Genomic DNA, 16,801 nt, shown 5'->3' on the forward strand with positions numbered 1-16,801 from the left:
GCTGTTGTACATAGGGTCGCTATGAGTCGCAAACGACTCGACGGCACATAACAACAAACAACGACAACTTTTTAAGTAAGTACTATGGGGTGAAAATTTTTTAAAACAACATGTGACCACAAATTGGTATAGCAGTTCTTAGAAAACTACCTCCTGAAAGAAGGAAATGGTTGGCAGACAACCAGAAATTGTATTACTTCTTTGTGTGAGCAAGTCATGCAATTCACAAACATGGATCTTTTTCCAAGAAACTTAAGCTTCTTTACTTCTCTTTGGTAATATTTTATCATTTTCTGTGTACAGGCCTCTCACCTTCCAGATGACATTTGGGCTGTTGTTGTTTGTTTCCATTGAATTGAGTATGACTCACAGTGACCCTATAAACAACAGATTACAGTCTATGATACACTCAAGCCTGTTGCTGCAGTCACAGTGTCAGTCCACTTTGTTGACAGTTTTTCCGCTCTTTGTTCCTCTACCTTTCCAAGGACGGTATTGCTTCTCCAAGGACTAGTCTTGTCTAGCAACGTGCCCACACCATGTGAGATGAAGCTTTACCATCTTTGTCTCCAAGGAGCACTCTGGCTGCACCTTCTCTGTGACATACTTGTTTGTTCTTTAGGCCACCCATGGGATATTCATTTATCTTCTTCAGAATCACAGTTCAAAAACATCAATTATTTTTTCATACTTACTCATTGTTCAGCTTTCAGATGCATTGGAAGTGACTGGAAAGACCAAGGCTTGAACCTTATCTGCACTCCCACTGCTTTTCTTTGCCCTCAAAACCACACACTTTGTGTTTTTAGTGTTTTTGGGAAGAGGCGGGAAGGATGGTCTGTTCATCTTTATTGCTGCGTTCCAGACAAGAAAGCTTATCATGGGTAGAAGATTGTTGGTCAAATAAATTGAATTTACAGAGCATCCCTGCCCTTCCTAGCATTGCCATTCTCAGATTCCTCTTTTGACTTCTTTTTGGGTGGAAGCGGGCCCCCCCCCTTCTCCGTAGTGGTGCCTTGACCCTGACCCCCAGTCTCTGCCCTGCTGTGTCCAGGTAGAGGAGCACATCAACCGCATCCGTGAGGAATTGGACCGTGAGCGCCAGGAGCGCAACTATTTCCAGCTGGAGCGGGACAAGATCCATACCTTCTGGGAGATCACGCGCAGACAGCTGGAGGAGAAGAAAGCTGAACTTCGCAATAAGGACCGAGAGATGGAGGAGGCTGAGGAGCGGCATCAAGTGGAGATCAAGGTGAGCGCCCCTCACCCCAACCATCCCCTCCCAGTGCCCCAGTGGTGGGAGGTTCTCTTCCCAGTGGAAGAGCGAGGTGAGTCTTCCTGAAGACTGTCTGCCACCAGCAACAGACTGCTCCTTCTCTCCTGGTCTCAGACTCTTGTGTTACAATGGTCTGCCCCAGACAGTGTGCAGCAGTGTGACTGCATGTGTGTGTGGACACAGGAGTGTATTGGTCTGTGTAGAAGTGTTCAGGGGTATGCAGGTGTACATAGGAGCATGCCGACCTGCACAGGTATCTGTAGGGACGTGCAGGTATTTGCAGGTGTACAACTGTGTAGCGGTGTGCAGATGTGTTCAGGGGCATTCAGGTGTGTATTGGGGTTTTCTGCTACATAACTATGCAAGTGTGTGCATGTCTGTTCAGGTACATAGTATGCGGGTATTCATGAGGGAGTACAGCGTATGGACATGCAGATATATACAGAGACATGCAGGTGTATGAGTATGTCGGTATATACAGGTGTGTGCAAGAGAGTATGAACGTAGAAGTGTGTGTGGGTGTGTGAGTATGTAGGTATGTCTAGGTGTGTTAAGGGTGTGTGTGTCTGATGATGCAGGTGCATACAAGTGTCTGAGTGAGTGTGCAGGTGTGTGCTGAGGCCTGTAGGTGTGCAGATAATTCTCTCGTGCCCCTCAGGTCTACAAGCAGAAAGTGAAGCACCTGCTGTATGAGCACCAGAACAACCTGACGGAGATGAAGGCGGAGGGCATGGTGGTCATGAAACTGGCGCAGAAGGAGCACCGCGCACAGGAGGGCGCCCTGCGGAAGGACATGCGGTCACTCAAGGTGGAACTCAAGGAGCAGGAGCTGGCCAGTGAGGTGGTGGTGAAGAGCTTGCGGCTGGTAGGTGCAGTGCAGCCAGGAGTGCTTTTGGCAACGAGCTGACCTGTGTTCTGAGGTACCGCATAGCCAAGCAAACCTGCTTGGGTGCCAGAAGCAGAAACTGTCTGCTGACCTTTACATCACTGAGGTGACTTCTTGAGAGGAGACCCTCTTCCTGTGCAGTGGGAACCAGCATGACCAAGTCTTGGACACACAGGGCCAGGCCCTGAGAGTGGACAGTGATCAGCATGTGGCAGCGTGTGAAGGGGGACAGCATGCAACACAGAGGCAGATGAATTGTCACCCAAGTGCGTGCCAGGTGGAGTGAGTGTTTTAGGAGGGCGGCTGTGGCTCCTTATGAAGGCGACATTCAGCCCAAAGTTGGAGGGAGGCTGATGGTAGAAGTGGGAGAGGCTGGGGACAGAGCCATGGAGGATTCTGAGGGCATCGCCCCAGCGAGCCTGTTAGCCTTTGGGGGTTTGTGTGACACACACCCATAGTGAGCATGGCAACCATCTGGGGAGTTTGCGTGTGGACACCCCTTCCTCCCTACAGTGTGCTGGACAGCCTTGTGTGGGAGTGCTTTGTATATGGGCCCCGATCCCTTTCTCACAGTAAGTTATGTAGCCTTTGGTATGTGGATAGCTTCCCGGCCCTAGTGAGTTGGCGACTTTTTGGAGGTTTGTAAGTGGACTTGAAGCCCCTTCCCATGGTAAGCTGTGTGGTCTTTTGGAGGGATTTTTATGTGGCTAAAAATCCTTGTACTGAGCTAGCAACCTTCCGGGGGTTTATGTGTGGATAGTCGTGTGTCTCCCCCCACGGCCCCAGTGAGCTGGGGAGCCCTTGGGAGTTTGTGTTGTGTGTGGATAACTCCCCTTCTGAGAGTGAGCTGGGTGGCCTTCAGGGGGGGAGTGTTTGTGTGTGGGCAACACCCCCATCGCAGTGAGCTCCACAACCTCTGGAGGGGCTTGTATGTCGACGCCCCCTAGTGAACTGAGTAGCCTCTGGGGCTTTGTGTGTGGACAGTGAGCTGGGTGGCCTTGAGGGGTTTTTGTGTGCACGGCCCCATGGCCCTCTGTGAGCTAGATGACCTTTGTGGTTTCAGTGGAGGAAGAACAGAGCCCCTTGGCTGCAGGGTCTGGAAGCAGGCCTGTGTCCAGTAATCTGGAGAAACTCAGCAATGTGTCAGGCTGTGCACCTCCACATGGACATCTTAGCCTGGCTCCAGGACTGACCGATCCTTCTGATGCCCCTTCCTAAAGGCTACCTGGCCTGAGCCTGTATCTGCAATGCCCCTTTAAGCACCTTTCTCTAGAAAAAATAGTTGAGGCGTGCTGGCAGCTGGGGCTAACGTGGCATGTCCCAAAGCACATCTCTGCTTGTCCATCTACCCTAGCTGCAGCACTAGGCCAAGGACAGGATCTGACGAAGGCCAGCCTTCTCGGTATCTCACTGTTCACTCTCTGCTCTGTCTTTGCAGAAACACACTGAGGAGCTCACCAAAATGCGCAGTGACTTTGAGAGGCAAGTTCGAGGTCAGTTCTCTGTGTACAGCGGCTGAGACCCCACCTCTTCAGAAAGCACTGCCCCTGGCTATTTGTTAACTCAGGACACAGACGCCAGGCTGGGGAAGCCGAAGTGGCCAGGGTTTGCGGCCTCCCTCTCCAGGCCAGCCTCAGACTCATGGGCAGTGTTCTTGGAGTGGTCTCTGGCTCCTAGCCTAAGGTTCTGTCTATCTGCACAGGTGTGGTTAGTGCCCCAGGCAGAGTCCTAACTCCACTCCCTCAGAAGTCCCTCTGAGTGTACTGCCTTACAGAGATCGAGGCCAAGTATGACAAGAAGATGAAGATGCTGAGGGATGAGATGGACCTGCGTAGGAAGACAGAGATCCATGAGGTGGAGGAGAGGAAGAGTGGGAAGATCCACACGCTGATGCAGCGGCATGAGGAGGCCTTTGCCGACATCAAGAACTACTACAACGACATTACTCTCAACAACCTGGCCCTCATTAACTCACTCAAGGTGTGTTGCAGTCCAGTCTCAGGGAACCATGGGCTTAGCGTCAGCTAGGCCACTGCCCAGTGGGATGCAGCATCATAAGACAACGTGCACTTTGAGAATGAAACTGCAGCTTTGTCCTGCCCCAGGACCCTGAATTACTGGCCACTCTGGGGGCCTCTGTGACAGGTGTCTCACGCAGCGTGTTGTCTGCCAGTTTATATAGAAAAGGCAGGACTGAAACCGCAGATTTCTCTGTTTGAAATGGCCTTGTGATGGTGCATCACTGTCCTCCCACAGGAGCAGATGGAAGACATGCGGAAGAAAGAGGACCACTTGGAGAAAGAGATGGCCGAGGTGACCATGCAAAACAAGCGCCTGGCAGACCCGCTACAGCGGGCACGGGATGACATGGGCGAGATGCAGCGGAAGCTCACACACTACGAGCGTGACAAACAGATCCTGACAGTGGGTATCTGCCCAGGCAGTAGGGGTCATGGGATATGGCGCTGGCCAAGAGGGGACGGGTGGGATGGCTGGGATGAGGACATGGTTCGTGGATCCTGGAGCACAACCATGCCAGCAGGAGGTGAGGTGCTGCGGTACGGACATAGCTGATGGGATCATGGAACACAGCCCGTCTCCTGGGAGATGTGTCCTTGATTAGTAGGCAGGGGGAGTGGGGACCCCTGGGAGAGAAATTTGGCTCATAGAGGAAGATGGGGCCCTAGGGAGATATATACCTTGGCAGACTGAGAAAGGTGGGGCCTGGGAAGATGGATTGTTTAGGATGGTGGTGTTCTTGGGGAGATTGGTCCTTGACTGGTAGAGGATGGTACGGGCCCTGGGGAGTTGGTTACTTGTTTGGTGGAAGAAGGTAGGTGCCCTGAAGAGACAGGTCCTTGACTTGTACAGGAAGGTGAGGCCTTGGGAGATGGATTCTGGCTGGTAGAAGATTGTGGGAGCCCTACAGATATGGTTCTTTGATTGGTGGGTGAAGAAGGGGCTCGTAGAAGATAAGTCCTTGGCTGATAGAGGAAGGTGGGGACCTGGGAGATGGATTTTTGGCTGGAGCGGCTGGTAGAGGAAGGTTGGAGTCTTGTGGAGAGGGATTCAGGCTGGTAGAGGAAGGTGAGGCCCTGGGAGATGGATCCTTGTTGGTAGACGAAGTTGTAGATTTTGGGGAGATGGGTCCTTGACTGGTAGAAGAAGGCGGGGCCGTGGGAGATGGGTCTTTGGCTGGTAGGGCAGTTGAGGTCCTGGAAAATGGATTCTGCCTGGTGGAGGAAGGTGGGATCCCTGGGGCGATGGGTCCTGAACTGATAGGAGTAGGTGGGGTTCTTGGGGAGTTGGGTCCTTGGTTGTTAGAGGAAGGTGAGGTTTTTGGGGAGATGGCCTGGTTTGTGAGGGCAGGTTGGGGGCTGGATCCCTGGCTTCACCATTTCACCCCAGTGCTGACTCTTCAAGGGGGTGACTTCCTCTTCCACGAGCCTGCATAATTTTTTCTCTCTCTAGTGCACAAAAGCTCGCCTGAAAGTCACAGAGAAAGAGTTAAAAGACCTTCAGTGGGAATATGAGGTGCTGGAGCAGCGGTTTATTAAGGTAGGGTGCAGTGAACATGGGGTGAGTGGGGAGGGGTACCACTTGGAATCAGACTGGTTCTGGAGTCAGTGCCAGGTCCTGACATGGTACAGGTGAAGGAAGGAGTACTTCCAGGAAGGTGGACAGTTGTTGTGAGTGGGTACAGGTACCATCTCAGGGGGAGGGATAGGTGTGGGGCACGGTGAGTGGGTACAGGTGTAGGGGTTGGGGTACCATCTCGGGAGGGAGGGATAGGTGTGGGGCACAGTGAGTGTGTACAGGTGTCCATCCCAGGGGAGGGGATAGGTGTGGGCCATGGTGAGTGGGTACAGGTGAAGGGGTAGGGGTACCATCCTGGGAGGGAGGTGAAGGAGGATTAGTGCCAGTCCAGGAGGGGCGCTTTCTGAGCCCTATTCCTGTGCTGGTTCCAGGAGTTGTGAGTCCTAGGACTGGGCTTAGTGGTGGTCATGCAGGGTTTAGAAAGGTCACTTCTGCCACTAGGGCTGGCGTCTCCCAGGAAGAGACTTCTGAGAGACCTGTAGGGGGAATAGGGTCATGGGTTTCAGTTAGAACATTGTGGACGGGACATTCCACATGTGGATGATGGGGCCTCACTCTCACAAAAGGATTTCATTTATATGTTGAAAGGATTTCATTTGTATGTTGAGCAGTTAGCAAGCAAAGAGATGGGGAGTTGCACAGTTGTACTTACTGGCCACCCCTGAACCCCTGGGGGCTTTTAGAACCTAGCGCACATTGAAGGCATCTCCTCCTAGGCTTAAACATCAGTTTCTTCCCACAGCTTCCTTTACTCACGTCCCTCCCTCAGTCTCCCCTCTCCCACTGCCTCCCTCCCCTCTCTCCTTCCCCTGTCCCCTTCCTCCCCCCTCCCCCCCACCGCCTCCCTTCCCTTGACCTGAGGCAGCCTGGCTGAACATCTGCTCTGGTGTTGGCCGCCCACTGCAGGTGCAGCAAGAACGAGATCAGCTCTACCAGAAGTTCACCGCTGCCATCCAGGAGGTGCAGCAGAAGACAGGCTTCCGGAACCTACTCCTGGAGCGGAAGGTGCAAGCGCTGAGCAGTGTTGTGGAGCAGAAGGAGGCGCAGCTCAACGAAGTGCTGGCCAGCTCCAACATGGACCCTGGGGCCCTGTCGCTGGTGTCCCATAGGCTGGAGGTGGGCCATGTCACCTGATTATAAAGCAGTGACCAGCCAGGGCATGTTTGTCCAAAAGCAGGTGTGAGCTTTATGCTGAGAGGCTCAGCTGGGCTTAGGAAAAACCCCAGACGTGTAACAGTGGCTGGAGCTCTAGGATATCAAGCCTGCGGCCCATACCTGTCACCACCTGTGTGTCTGTAAAGTCCCTGGCTTTTAATTTTTTAAAATTTTTTTTAAATTTTTATTTTATTATTTTGTGTGTGTGTGTGTACCATCAAATCAGACCAGACCGGTACAGGAGGAGATTATCCCTCCTTCCTCGGCAGAGCATCTGGTGGTTTCGAATAGTGCGCCTCTGGGATTGCAGTGCAGCTTCTTGCCACTAGGCCACCAGAGCTCCCCAGCTTTTAATTTTTAAGGTTTCTTAAATATAAACCTTTTTTGAGTACACCTTACACTTCATTAAAAGCAGAAAATGTAGCCTCTGTCCCCACAGGTGCAGCCCAACGCCCCTCCCTAGGGCTGTGTGTGTGGTCCTTCCTAGTGGCTAGGAGAGTCTGGGGACGTGGTGGTGTTGGTGGACCCCATATGGTTTCTTCCAGCCATTACTCAAGAGGCCTTGTGCCTCTGTTGTGTACTCTGAGAGAAGCTGGCTTCCTCGCTGCCACTCTGGGCAGCTGTTTCCTGTCCCGTGTGTTCTTGTCATAGGCCATGTGTTAACATTGTGGTGTTGTTGTTATGTGCCGTCGAGTCGCTTGCGACTCATAGCGACCCTATGCACAACAGCCCTAAACTCTGCTCTGTCTTGTGCCAATCGCACTGACTCTGACACTCCCATCCTGATAACCCCAGTCACTGAATCAATCCACCTCATAGAGGGCCTGCCCCTCCTGCGCTGTCCCTCCACCCTCCTCAGCATGATGTCCCTCTCCAAGGACCAGTCTCTTCTTACAACATGTCCAAAGTATGTTAAACGGAGCCTCAGAATCCTTGCCTCCAAAGAGCCACCAGGTTTAACCCTTTCCAGGATGAATCTGTTTGTTTTCCTAGCAGTCCATGGTATTCTCAACACTCTTCTCCAGCACCACAGCTCAAAGGCATCAATTCTCCTTCTATCCTCCTTGGTCATTGTCCAGATCTCTGATGCATAACAAGTGATTGCGAAGACCATGGCCTGTATCAGATGCACCTTAGTCTCCAGAGAGACACCGTTGCTCTTGAGTACTTTAGAGAGGTTCCTTACAGTAGACTTTCCCCATGGCAATGCACCTTTTAATTTCCTGGCTACTGGTGCCAAGAGTGTTGACTGTGGAGCCAAGCAAACTAAAGCTGTGTACAATCTCAATCTCTTCACCATCCATCCTGATGCTTCCAGTTGGCCCAGTGGTGAGAATCTTTGTCTTCTTGACATTGAGCCTCAATCCATATTGGAGGCTGCAGTCCTTGACCCTCTGCAGCAGGTGCTTCAGGGCCTCCTCAGTTTCAGCAAGCAGGGTTGTGTCATCCGCATAACGCAGATTGTTGACAGATCTTCCACCAATCTTGACCCCACATTTCTCCTCATAGAGCCCAGCCTCCCGTATGATCTGTTCTGCATACAGGTTGAAAAGGTATGGATATAGGATGCATCCCTGGTGTACGCCCTTCCCAGTTTTGAACCGTGCAGTGTTCCCTTGCTCTGGTCTGACGACTGCCTCTTGGCCAAGTATAGGTTTCCCATTAGCACGATCAAGTGTTCTGGGATTCCCATTCTTCTCAGAGTCAGCCACAGTTTGTTATGATCCACACAGTCAAATGCCTTTGCATAGTCAATGAAACACAGACATTCCTCTGGTATTCTCTGCTTTCAGTTAAGATACATCTAACATCAGCTACAATATCCCTAGTACCACGACCCCTTCTAAACCCAGCCTGGTCTTCTGGCAGTTCTCTGCTGATGTGTTGTTCCAGTCGTTTTTGGATAATCTTCAATAGAATCTTGCTTGCATGTAAAATCAATGAGATTGTTCTATAGTTTTGTTGGGTGACTTTTCTTTGGAATGGCAACAAATAGGTTTGTTTTTTTTTCATGCAGTTACATTCCTTTTTTAGTCATTTCTTACTTTCTCTAGAAAGCAGCTGACCTCAAGTTTCGCTGTTGTTGTGTACTTTTGATTCGAAACTGACTCCTAGCTGGCCCTCCAGCAGGTTTTCAGAGGCAGTAAGTCACATAGGTGATTGCCCTTTCCTGTCCCCACGGAGCAGCCGGTGACTGGAACCATGTGTCTTTGGGGTTGCAGCACGGCTTGCCCTTAGGCTACCAGTGCTCCCTTACGTTTCCCCTTAGGTTTTTCCTTTTCAAAATTTCCTAGGAATTTTGGCTTTGGGGACCTTTTCTTTGTGTGCTGTGCTGTTTACAATGGGTCATTGGAAACTATGTGGTGGGCTGAGCCACCTGGACAGAGTCCCTGTGGGGGTGTCCAGATGAGGCAGCCTGAGAGGCAGGCCAGGCCCCTCATGGTGACCTGTGCCCAGGGCCTACAGACCAGACCCCGGTCTGATACTGGCCCAGAGTTTAAAAGCCAGACATTTTATCTTTTTTTTTTTTTGTGAGAGATATTTATATCTAGAATTAGCCAACTGGACTCAGTTTAGATGATTCCAATTTTGTTGGTAACATTCAAAGCATCACAGTCAGGAGCAAGTCAGACATAGGCCTTCTTCTCTCCATCAGGCCCTGATCAAGGTGTTGCCCTTGGCCACATCAGTGTCCTATAGCTTATTTGATTTGGTGCTTGTTGGCGTGGACATCCACAGAGAACACAAGTGTGTTATCTTCTATCTTCATGACTGACTCAGTGCTTAGGGAAAACTTGATGATGGCATAGTGGTCAAGGAGGTTTCTCCTGGGGTATTTCTTCTGGGGGGTATTTAGGCTGCCTTTGGAGTCTTGGCATCTTAGGCCGCCGGGAGGTGGGTGATGTGTGGATCTTTTTTTTTTTGTCTGGCTCTGGATACCCTTTAGGATGGCCTTCTTGGCCTTTAACCCCTTAGCTTTGGCTTCAGTTTTGGGAGGGGCAGGAGCTTCCTTCTGTGCTATGGAGCCATCTTTGTAGAAAGCACACTTTCTCCTTTAGGAAGTTGGAATAGGGAACTCTTTCCATTGTTGAAACATCTAACCCTCCCTGTGTGTCCACCTCCTGTTTGCTGTCCCCTCAGGAAATCCTGGACTCCAAAAACAACACCATTAAGGACCTTCAGTATGAGCTGGCCCGAGTCTGCAAGGTACACAGCTCCACCCCAGCTGGGCCAGGCCCTGTGCAGAAGGTCCCCAGAAGCGGGCTCTGTGAGGATGCACAGCTTTCCTCAGCCCTCCAGGGACGAATCACCCTCTAGAGAGACCCCACCCTGATCGTGGCCTTAGTAAGGTCAGGAAGGTATCCTTTGGAGATGAGGACAAGTAGGGGACAGGACATACCTGCAGAGGAGGGGCCCAGCTGCATGGCCTGGAGAGATAGGGCTCCCAGCTCAGGGTTTCCTTCTTTGTGTCAGCTGGGCAGGTTTGCAGAAAGTAAGAGTGTGTATGGGCCCCTCTGGGCAGATCGTTCATGAGCCTAGTGGAGCTCTACACCCTTCTTCATGGTGTACGTTGGTGTCTGGGACCCAGTCCCCTGCCCTCCCTAGAAGTCTGGGCAGAGGAACCAGAGCCCCAGTGGCCTTGCTTCTACTCCACTGTAGGGGCTTAGACATACACAGGGGTCAGGGGTCCCCAGGGAGAGGCCCAGCCCTATTGCTAGGGTGTATCTTAGCAAGGCCAAGTCCAGAGCTCCTGCACTTGGCTTGTAAACCCTGGTGAAGACCATGTCACTCCTAGCACAGTCCCCAGTCCTGGGACACTGAGGGACCCCATGCTTTCTTTTCTACAGGCACACAATGACCTCCTGCGCACCTATGAGGCGAAGCTCTTGGCTTTTGGGATCCCCTTGGACAACGTGGGCCTGAAGCCCCTGGAGACAGCTATCATCGGGCAGACAATGGGCCAGAGTCCTGCTGGGCTGGTTGCCACCCCTATATAGCTGGCTTTTTTTTTTTTAGATTTGTATGGTTAGCCGATGAAAGTCTTTCCCCATGGCCTGTCTCCTGTCCTTTGTGGAGGGCCCACCAGGGTCGTCCCTGTTATCCCTGTGGTCTCCCCAGGGCTCCATTCCCTGCCCCCTACTCTAATCCCCAACCAGAAGGGCATCTGGAGGTGGTAGCCTGACTTTATTAAGACCTGGGGAGCATGAGAGGGGAAAAGGTGCCAGGAACCTTCCATGGGAAGCAGCAGCCCTCCTGCCGCTAGCTCCCACGGTAGGTGGTGTAGGACCAGGGGCTCAGGAGCAGGGGCACGTGGAGCTTCCGCATCTTGTCGGTGACAGTGAAGACCACCTGAGAAGAGAGACCCCCAGGGGCGTGAGGCCCAGCTCGGCCCCATTATCTGGAGACCTGGAACAAGGGGTCCTCCAGAGGTGTGGATGACTCAAGAGTCAGCTTTGAGGATGGCATAGGGAAGGGAGAGAAATCAGATGACAACAGCCAGCAAACACCTGAGTCACCCCGCCCACCCCCTCTAAAGCCTGATCCGGGGCAGCTGCCAAAGGTGTGGTCTTGTAAAGCGTACTGTGCCCTGGGCCCATGGACACCTTCCCGGAGCTCAAAGAAGGTGACTGTCCCGTTCCACCCCCTCACCCCCCCAAATCCAAGATAGTGGCTGGCGCCTGTCTGTCCATTGTGTGGGTGAGGCTGGACCACAGTGGGTTAGCCACTGCCTCTCACACTCACCTCCACCTGAGGGTAGAAGCTCTCCTGGCCCTTCCTCCTCCAGTAGGCCTCAGTGTCGAAGGTGAGCTTGTAGACACCCGCTCTCATCTGGCCAGGCTCCAACAGCCCAGGACAGCGGCCGTCTGTGTCTGTGTGGCTGTGGGGAACACGGAGGGACTGGATGAGGGTTCCGTCTGTCTCCCACCGGGCCCGCTCCCCTACCGGACAAAGGTCTCACCAGCTCCCTTTGGGCCCCTACACCCACTTGATGAAGGTTCACCTGCGCCTACATCCTCACTGTACCTCCACTGCTCTCCCAGGGTCTCCATCCCCACTGACTCCGCTACAGAGAAGCCAAGGACAGCCTCCATTGTCAGTAATTGCATTAAGCAGGTTCCCCCATTTCTGTAAGGGGGTGTGCATGTACTTTGGCAGACTTTTTTACAACATGGTTCTGTCAGTATCTAGGCATTTAGGCCCAATTTTGACCTCTTGTCAGGTCCTTCTGCTCTGTGGGGACACTGTCCTCCTACAGGGTGGGAAGGGCCTGGACCCACCTCAGCTCCTCCTGGCTGGACGTGGCTGTGGTCTGGGAGTAGTAGTGTCCTGCCAGTGGGCCCCTTCCTACCTTGTTCTTAGTTCCAACCACTGCTGACGGTGGCCCTCAACCTCCAGCCTAGACAGACTGACACAGAGGCCCTGGGCCGGTAGTCCTGAGGCAGTGTCCAACACGTGCGTGGTCACTGGGCTGCTGGGAGTCTCCATGTCGCTGCCCTGGAGATAGGGGGTGGGGGTAGGGGCGCAGCTCTTGGGAGGCTCATCAGTCGTGAGACAACAGTCCTGGAGCAGGGGCCACTCCTCCCCAAAATGCCCCCAGCCCCAAGGGTGGGCAAAGGCAAGAGATGTTAGCGGTACCACTGGCTGGTCTGCCGTCAGCCCCTGCCCCAGCAGACAGCACGGCGGGTGGAAGGGTCAGGCACCCCGGGCGTCTACACCTGACACCTCACCTCTGGGGCGCCCAGGTGCCGCTGGAGCTGCTGGAGCCGCGGGGCAGCCCTAGAGCTCATGGCCGCAGTTCTGTGTACCCGTCTGGTCACCGGCAGACCACTGGGTGGGATACTCCCCTCCCCTCCCCGCCCTGTTCTCCGCAACCCCGCAGAGAGACCCCCGGCGATCCTAGAACACACCTGCGGCCGCCACGGAGGATCCCGCCGGCCGGAAGTGGAGTCCGGCCAGGAGGGCGGGGCCTCCCCTGCCGTGACCCCGCCCCCGGCCCTTCCTCCCCCGACCTCTGCTTGGTGGTCAGGGGGGGGGCCGTGTACCCGGAGTTGGGGGCCCTCGCGGAGGCCAAGCATTTACATGGACTTTTTTTCCCCCTCCATGACTCGGTCAGGATTTTTTGGGGAGCCCCAGGGGGCAGGGCAGGTTCAGATGCTGGCTGCGGGGAGCCGGTCTCCGTTGCCTGGGCTGCTGAATGGCTTTGGTGGGACAGGGCGGGGTTGTCTGGGCCCATTTTCTTGGGTCTATCGCAACAGGGCCAGGTCAGAGGGCTGCGCTGTTTGCAAGCCCATCACAGGCCTTTCTCTTGTTGCACCTCGGGTGGACTTGAACCTCTAACCTTTGGGGTGTTGCCAGTATGCAGTGTGCACTATCCTGGGGTTCCTAGGTGTGAGTAGTGACTAAATGAATAATTGTTAAATGATGGGGAGGCTGGGGGCCTAGCAGCGTGTAGCTGGGGTCCTGACATTTTCTACAGGACTCTCCTCTGCCCTGACCTCACTTCCATACTCCCCTGAGGGTGTCTAGAGTAAGACCACCTTGGGCCATGGGGACCTGGGGACCGGCTGCTCTTCACCAGCTGGTACCACAAGAGGTCCAAGTTAAGGGTAGAACTTTCCTCTCCGGTATCCAGCAAGGCTGACCTTGACCCAGCGCTGCCCCCACACTGTGTACAGTGCTGGCGACAGACTTGGCTAGCCTGCTCTGTGATGGGTGTTGGGCAGCGGTGTTAAAGGCCAGGCTGGATTTTATGGGCACAGGGATGGGGACCCTCTTTTTTTGTGTTCTAGCACAGACATCTCAGTGCCAGGTAAGTCTATGGACATACCTCTTCAAGGACTCTGATGACCACGTTGGCTGTCGTATGGAGGCCCATAAGCCCTTTCAAGTCGGTTGCCTGAACTGTCAGCATGTACTTGCTTGTGGTCTGTGGATCAAGCAGACAGGTGCTTGTGTAGAGGGTCTGACCACTGGTCAGTGGCTTTGGGCCCACCCTTGACTCCCAGTTACAATGGTCATTGTCAGAAGCTGAGGACCCTGCAGGCACTCTTGGGATGGTGGTTGTCCCATCTCAGCTAAGTACCACCCTCCATAGAGGCAAACTCAGATATGTCTCAATCTGTGGACACCCCAGCCCCACACCCTCTGAGACTTTATGGATGTAGCATCACAGAAACACAAGGGGGTGTCTATTTTCATCACCACTTGACCCTGTTGAGAGTCAGCTCAGCCTGTTTTTCCAAGTGGATTCATGTGGAGAGAGATTTCCAGTTTCCTCCTATGACTCTTTAGTGACCCCTAGTGCACACTGTCAGCCTGGGACACTGGCACCTGTATTGATGTGCTTTGTCTCTTCTGATGGGTCAGTGCCTGTTCTTACTGGTCAGTGTCTGTTCTGATTGGTCAGTGTCTGTTCTGATTGTTCAGTGCCTGTTTTGACTGGTCTGTGCCTGTTCTGACTGAGAACAGGATCTGGTTTCGATCTGTTTAGATTTGTTTCTGTCGTAATTATTTGTATTTACGTTTTGATTCACCAGTCTGTTCTAATTGGTCAATGCCTATTCTCTGAATGGTTTTAATTGGGCAATATCTGGTCTGATTGGCCAGCATCTGTTCTCATTGCTTTGGCTTTTGTTCTGCTGGGTCATTGTTTGTTCTGATTGGTCATTGCCCGGTCTGGTTGGTCAGGGTCTATTTAGATTGGCTAAATCTGCATTTGTTTTGATAGTCTGGCTGATGTCTGTTCTGACTAGTAAGGTATCTATTCACATTGGTGGCTTTGCCTTAGCAGGGACAAATGCACATTTGATTATAGTGTCCTCTGGATCTATAAGCACCTGACCTTTTGATTTAGCCCAGAGTCCAGCACAGTGATGACCCCTGTGTCCTGGTTGATGGTGAACATGTTTTCATAAGGCAAAGCAGGGTCTTGACTGAGGATAGAGTAAGTGATGGCTGCGTTGTTGGTGTTTATGCTATCATCAGCATCCGTGGCTGTGACCTGCACCACAGAGGTTCCTGTAAGGACAGGGGATGTGAGGAGCCTGTAGATGACTAAGGAAACAGTTGTCTTTCATTTGTCTACTGACTGCGTGAGTTATAAAGTTGTTCAGCCTGTGAGACCAGAGCTGGTTACAGTGATTCATATACATAGCAATTTCCAGATAATTTGCTGACTTTTAAAGAAGTCTTTAAGACATCCTCTTCCCTAGTAGCTGGAGGTGCTTTTGAGACTTGAGGAGGGTTTCAGGACAGTCATGTCCCACAATCCCATCATCTCCCCATCTCTTGGTCAATTGGCACCTTTTCTGGGAAGGCCCAGTTTGCCCTTGTGACCAACCAGAGGCAGTTGCTACTAGCTGAGAAAGAGAGAAAGGGGATGTATGAGTAGCCTGGGGCAGGTGGGTCAGTGCTGGGGCCTCATGCTCTCCAGCCATTGTTGAGTAAATCAGTAAGGGAGAAGTCACCCATCAGGCTGCCATTTTCCTGTGAAATGCCTCATAATTTTCAGCCCCAGAGAGTTTAGAATATGCCCCTAAGTTTTCAGATTGGGAGCCCAGGGGTCTTAGGTAATATCACATCACGCCAGGAGGCACGTCCTCTAGAAGTCCTCTCTCTGTAGTTGCTGGGACTATAACCATTGTGAGCACAACATGCCTCCCTCCTGTCCACAGGAGCCACTGCCGCTGGCTGTGGTCCCTGAGCTGGGTGAGAAGACACAGACATGAAAGCACATGAGGCACAGGGACTGGCTCCAAAGTCAAGCTGAGGCAGGGGTTGTGAGTAAGGCTGGTTATAGAGAAACAGGTTCAGAGAGACTGAGGAGCCATGTGCCAATGACCTGGATCTCCCAGGGCCCTGAAGGATATTCATGAGACCCTGTCTGCCTGATGGTCCTCCCGATGCCTGCTTACCTGAACAAGCCTCGAGGGTCCCAGCTTCTAACCTGAGATGTCACCAGTCACTGCCCACCATAGAAGCCCAAGTGTTTGCTTTTGATACTAGTATTTGTGGTAGTTATGCTCTGATCTCCAGATTCTTTACATTCCCCCGACTTTACAGCCACTGTTACTAACTCCCATCACTCTAAAGACCTGGGAGAGCTTTTTCCATCACAGATGCTTCAAAGACCTCCTGGGTGAATTCAGGCTTATTGTCGTTCTTGTCTATCACTGTGACCATGATCTCCACTGGGCTCTCGATGACATTCCCATCTGAAGTTACAGCATGGAGCACGAGCTGTAAAAGCAGGGGTTGGAGAGTGGGCAGCAAAGGTTCAGCCCTGTTGAGATTCAGGACATTTAGTGTCTCCAGTGTCCTGCTTCTTGAGGACAGTGTTGGGAGCACCTTTGATAGTGATAATTGATCCTGCACTCTTGGAGAGGTACATGTCCTACTGTCTCCTGTCCCAGAGCCACCAAAGTAGACAAGATTGGGCCCTTCTGCTCCCCACCTTCCGCCTTTTCCACATACAGCACTTCAGTCAGAACTCCTTCACTTCCAGCCTCCCTTGCAGGTGGAAGCATTCAAGAGTATTGATGGGCACAGTTTCTGCTGTGCTCATTTTCCTCCCTGATCCATGTACCATCCCCCCACCTGTTACCCCTCTATCCTGTCCCACTGCTCTTCTCTCTCCTGACCTTCCTCCCTTCAGGTTTGGGTTTGGAGCTGGTAGTGGATATGTTTTTAGTGCATGTTCAGAGAAGATATCTGTCCTGAGACCCACTCACTCAGAGGTGAGGTTTAACTCCGTGGGGTTCTGGAAACAGCACATGTTCCAAAGAGTTTGCATGCACTTACCCATGCAGTCCTCTCAGTAGGGCCATGCTGAGGCTGTGTACGGGAAGCCAAACTTTATACCAAACATTATGTGAAAACCGTTGTTC

The 16,801-nt window shown here is 52.5% G+C and overlaps 2 protein-coding genes across 2 annotated transcripts in view; one reads left to right on the plus strand and one right to left on the minus strand.

The window, feature by feature from the left end:
• Nucleotides 1–10,912, plus strand: part of GAS8 (growth arrest-specific 8) — an 18,066-nt gene extending 7,154 nt beyond the window's left edge. The window contains exons 2-10 of the mRNA XM_006902872.1: nucleotides 1,055–1,252; nucleotides 1,935–2,141; nucleotides 3,601–3,655; nucleotides 3,937–4,142; nucleotides 4,419–4,586; nucleotides 5,634–5,720; nucleotides 6,666–6,875; nucleotides 10,056–10,121; nucleotides 10,763–10,912. Coding sequence (XP_006902934.1) covers nucleotides 1,055–1,252; nucleotides 1,935–2,141; nucleotides 3,601–3,655; nucleotides 3,937–4,142; nucleotides 4,419–4,586; nucleotides 5,634–5,720; nucleotides 6,666–6,875; nucleotides 10,056–10,121; nucleotides 10,763–10,912 — 1,347 coding nt within the window. The remainder of the gene's footprint in view (nucleotides 1–1,054; nucleotides 1,253–1,934; nucleotides 2,142–3,600; nucleotides 3,656–3,936; nucleotides 4,143–4,418; nucleotides 4,587–5,633; nucleotides 5,721–6,665; nucleotides 6,876–10,055; nucleotides 10,122–10,762) is intronic.
• A 262-nt stretch (nucleotides 10,913–11,174) lies between these two features.
• Nucleotides 11,175–12,703, minus strand: LOC102852783 (5-hydroxyisourate hydrolase-like). Its single transcript, XM_006902857.1, has 4 exons — nucleotides 12,644–12,703; nucleotides 12,265–12,410; nucleotides 11,658–11,793; nucleotides 11,175–11,264 (listed from the first exon to the last, which is right to left on the minus strand). Exons 1-4 carry the CDS (start codon nucleotides 12,701–12,703, stop codon nucleotides 11,175–11,177), a joined length of 432 nt encoding a protein of 143 aa, XP_006902919.1.
• Nucleotides 12,704–16,801: the final 4,098 nt, after the last annotated feature.

The sequence above is a fragment of the Elephantulus edwardii genome, unplaced genomic scaffold (assembly GCF_000299155.1).
Source record: "Elephantulus edwardii isolate Elephantulus edwardi_28Jun2011 unplaced genomic scaffold, EleEdw1.0 scaffold00463, whole genome shotgun sequence".
In the NCBI taxonomy this organism is placed as follows: domain Eukaryota; kingdom Metazoa; phylum Chordata; class Mammalia; order Macroscelidea; family Macroscelididae; genus Elephantulus; species Elephantulus edwardii.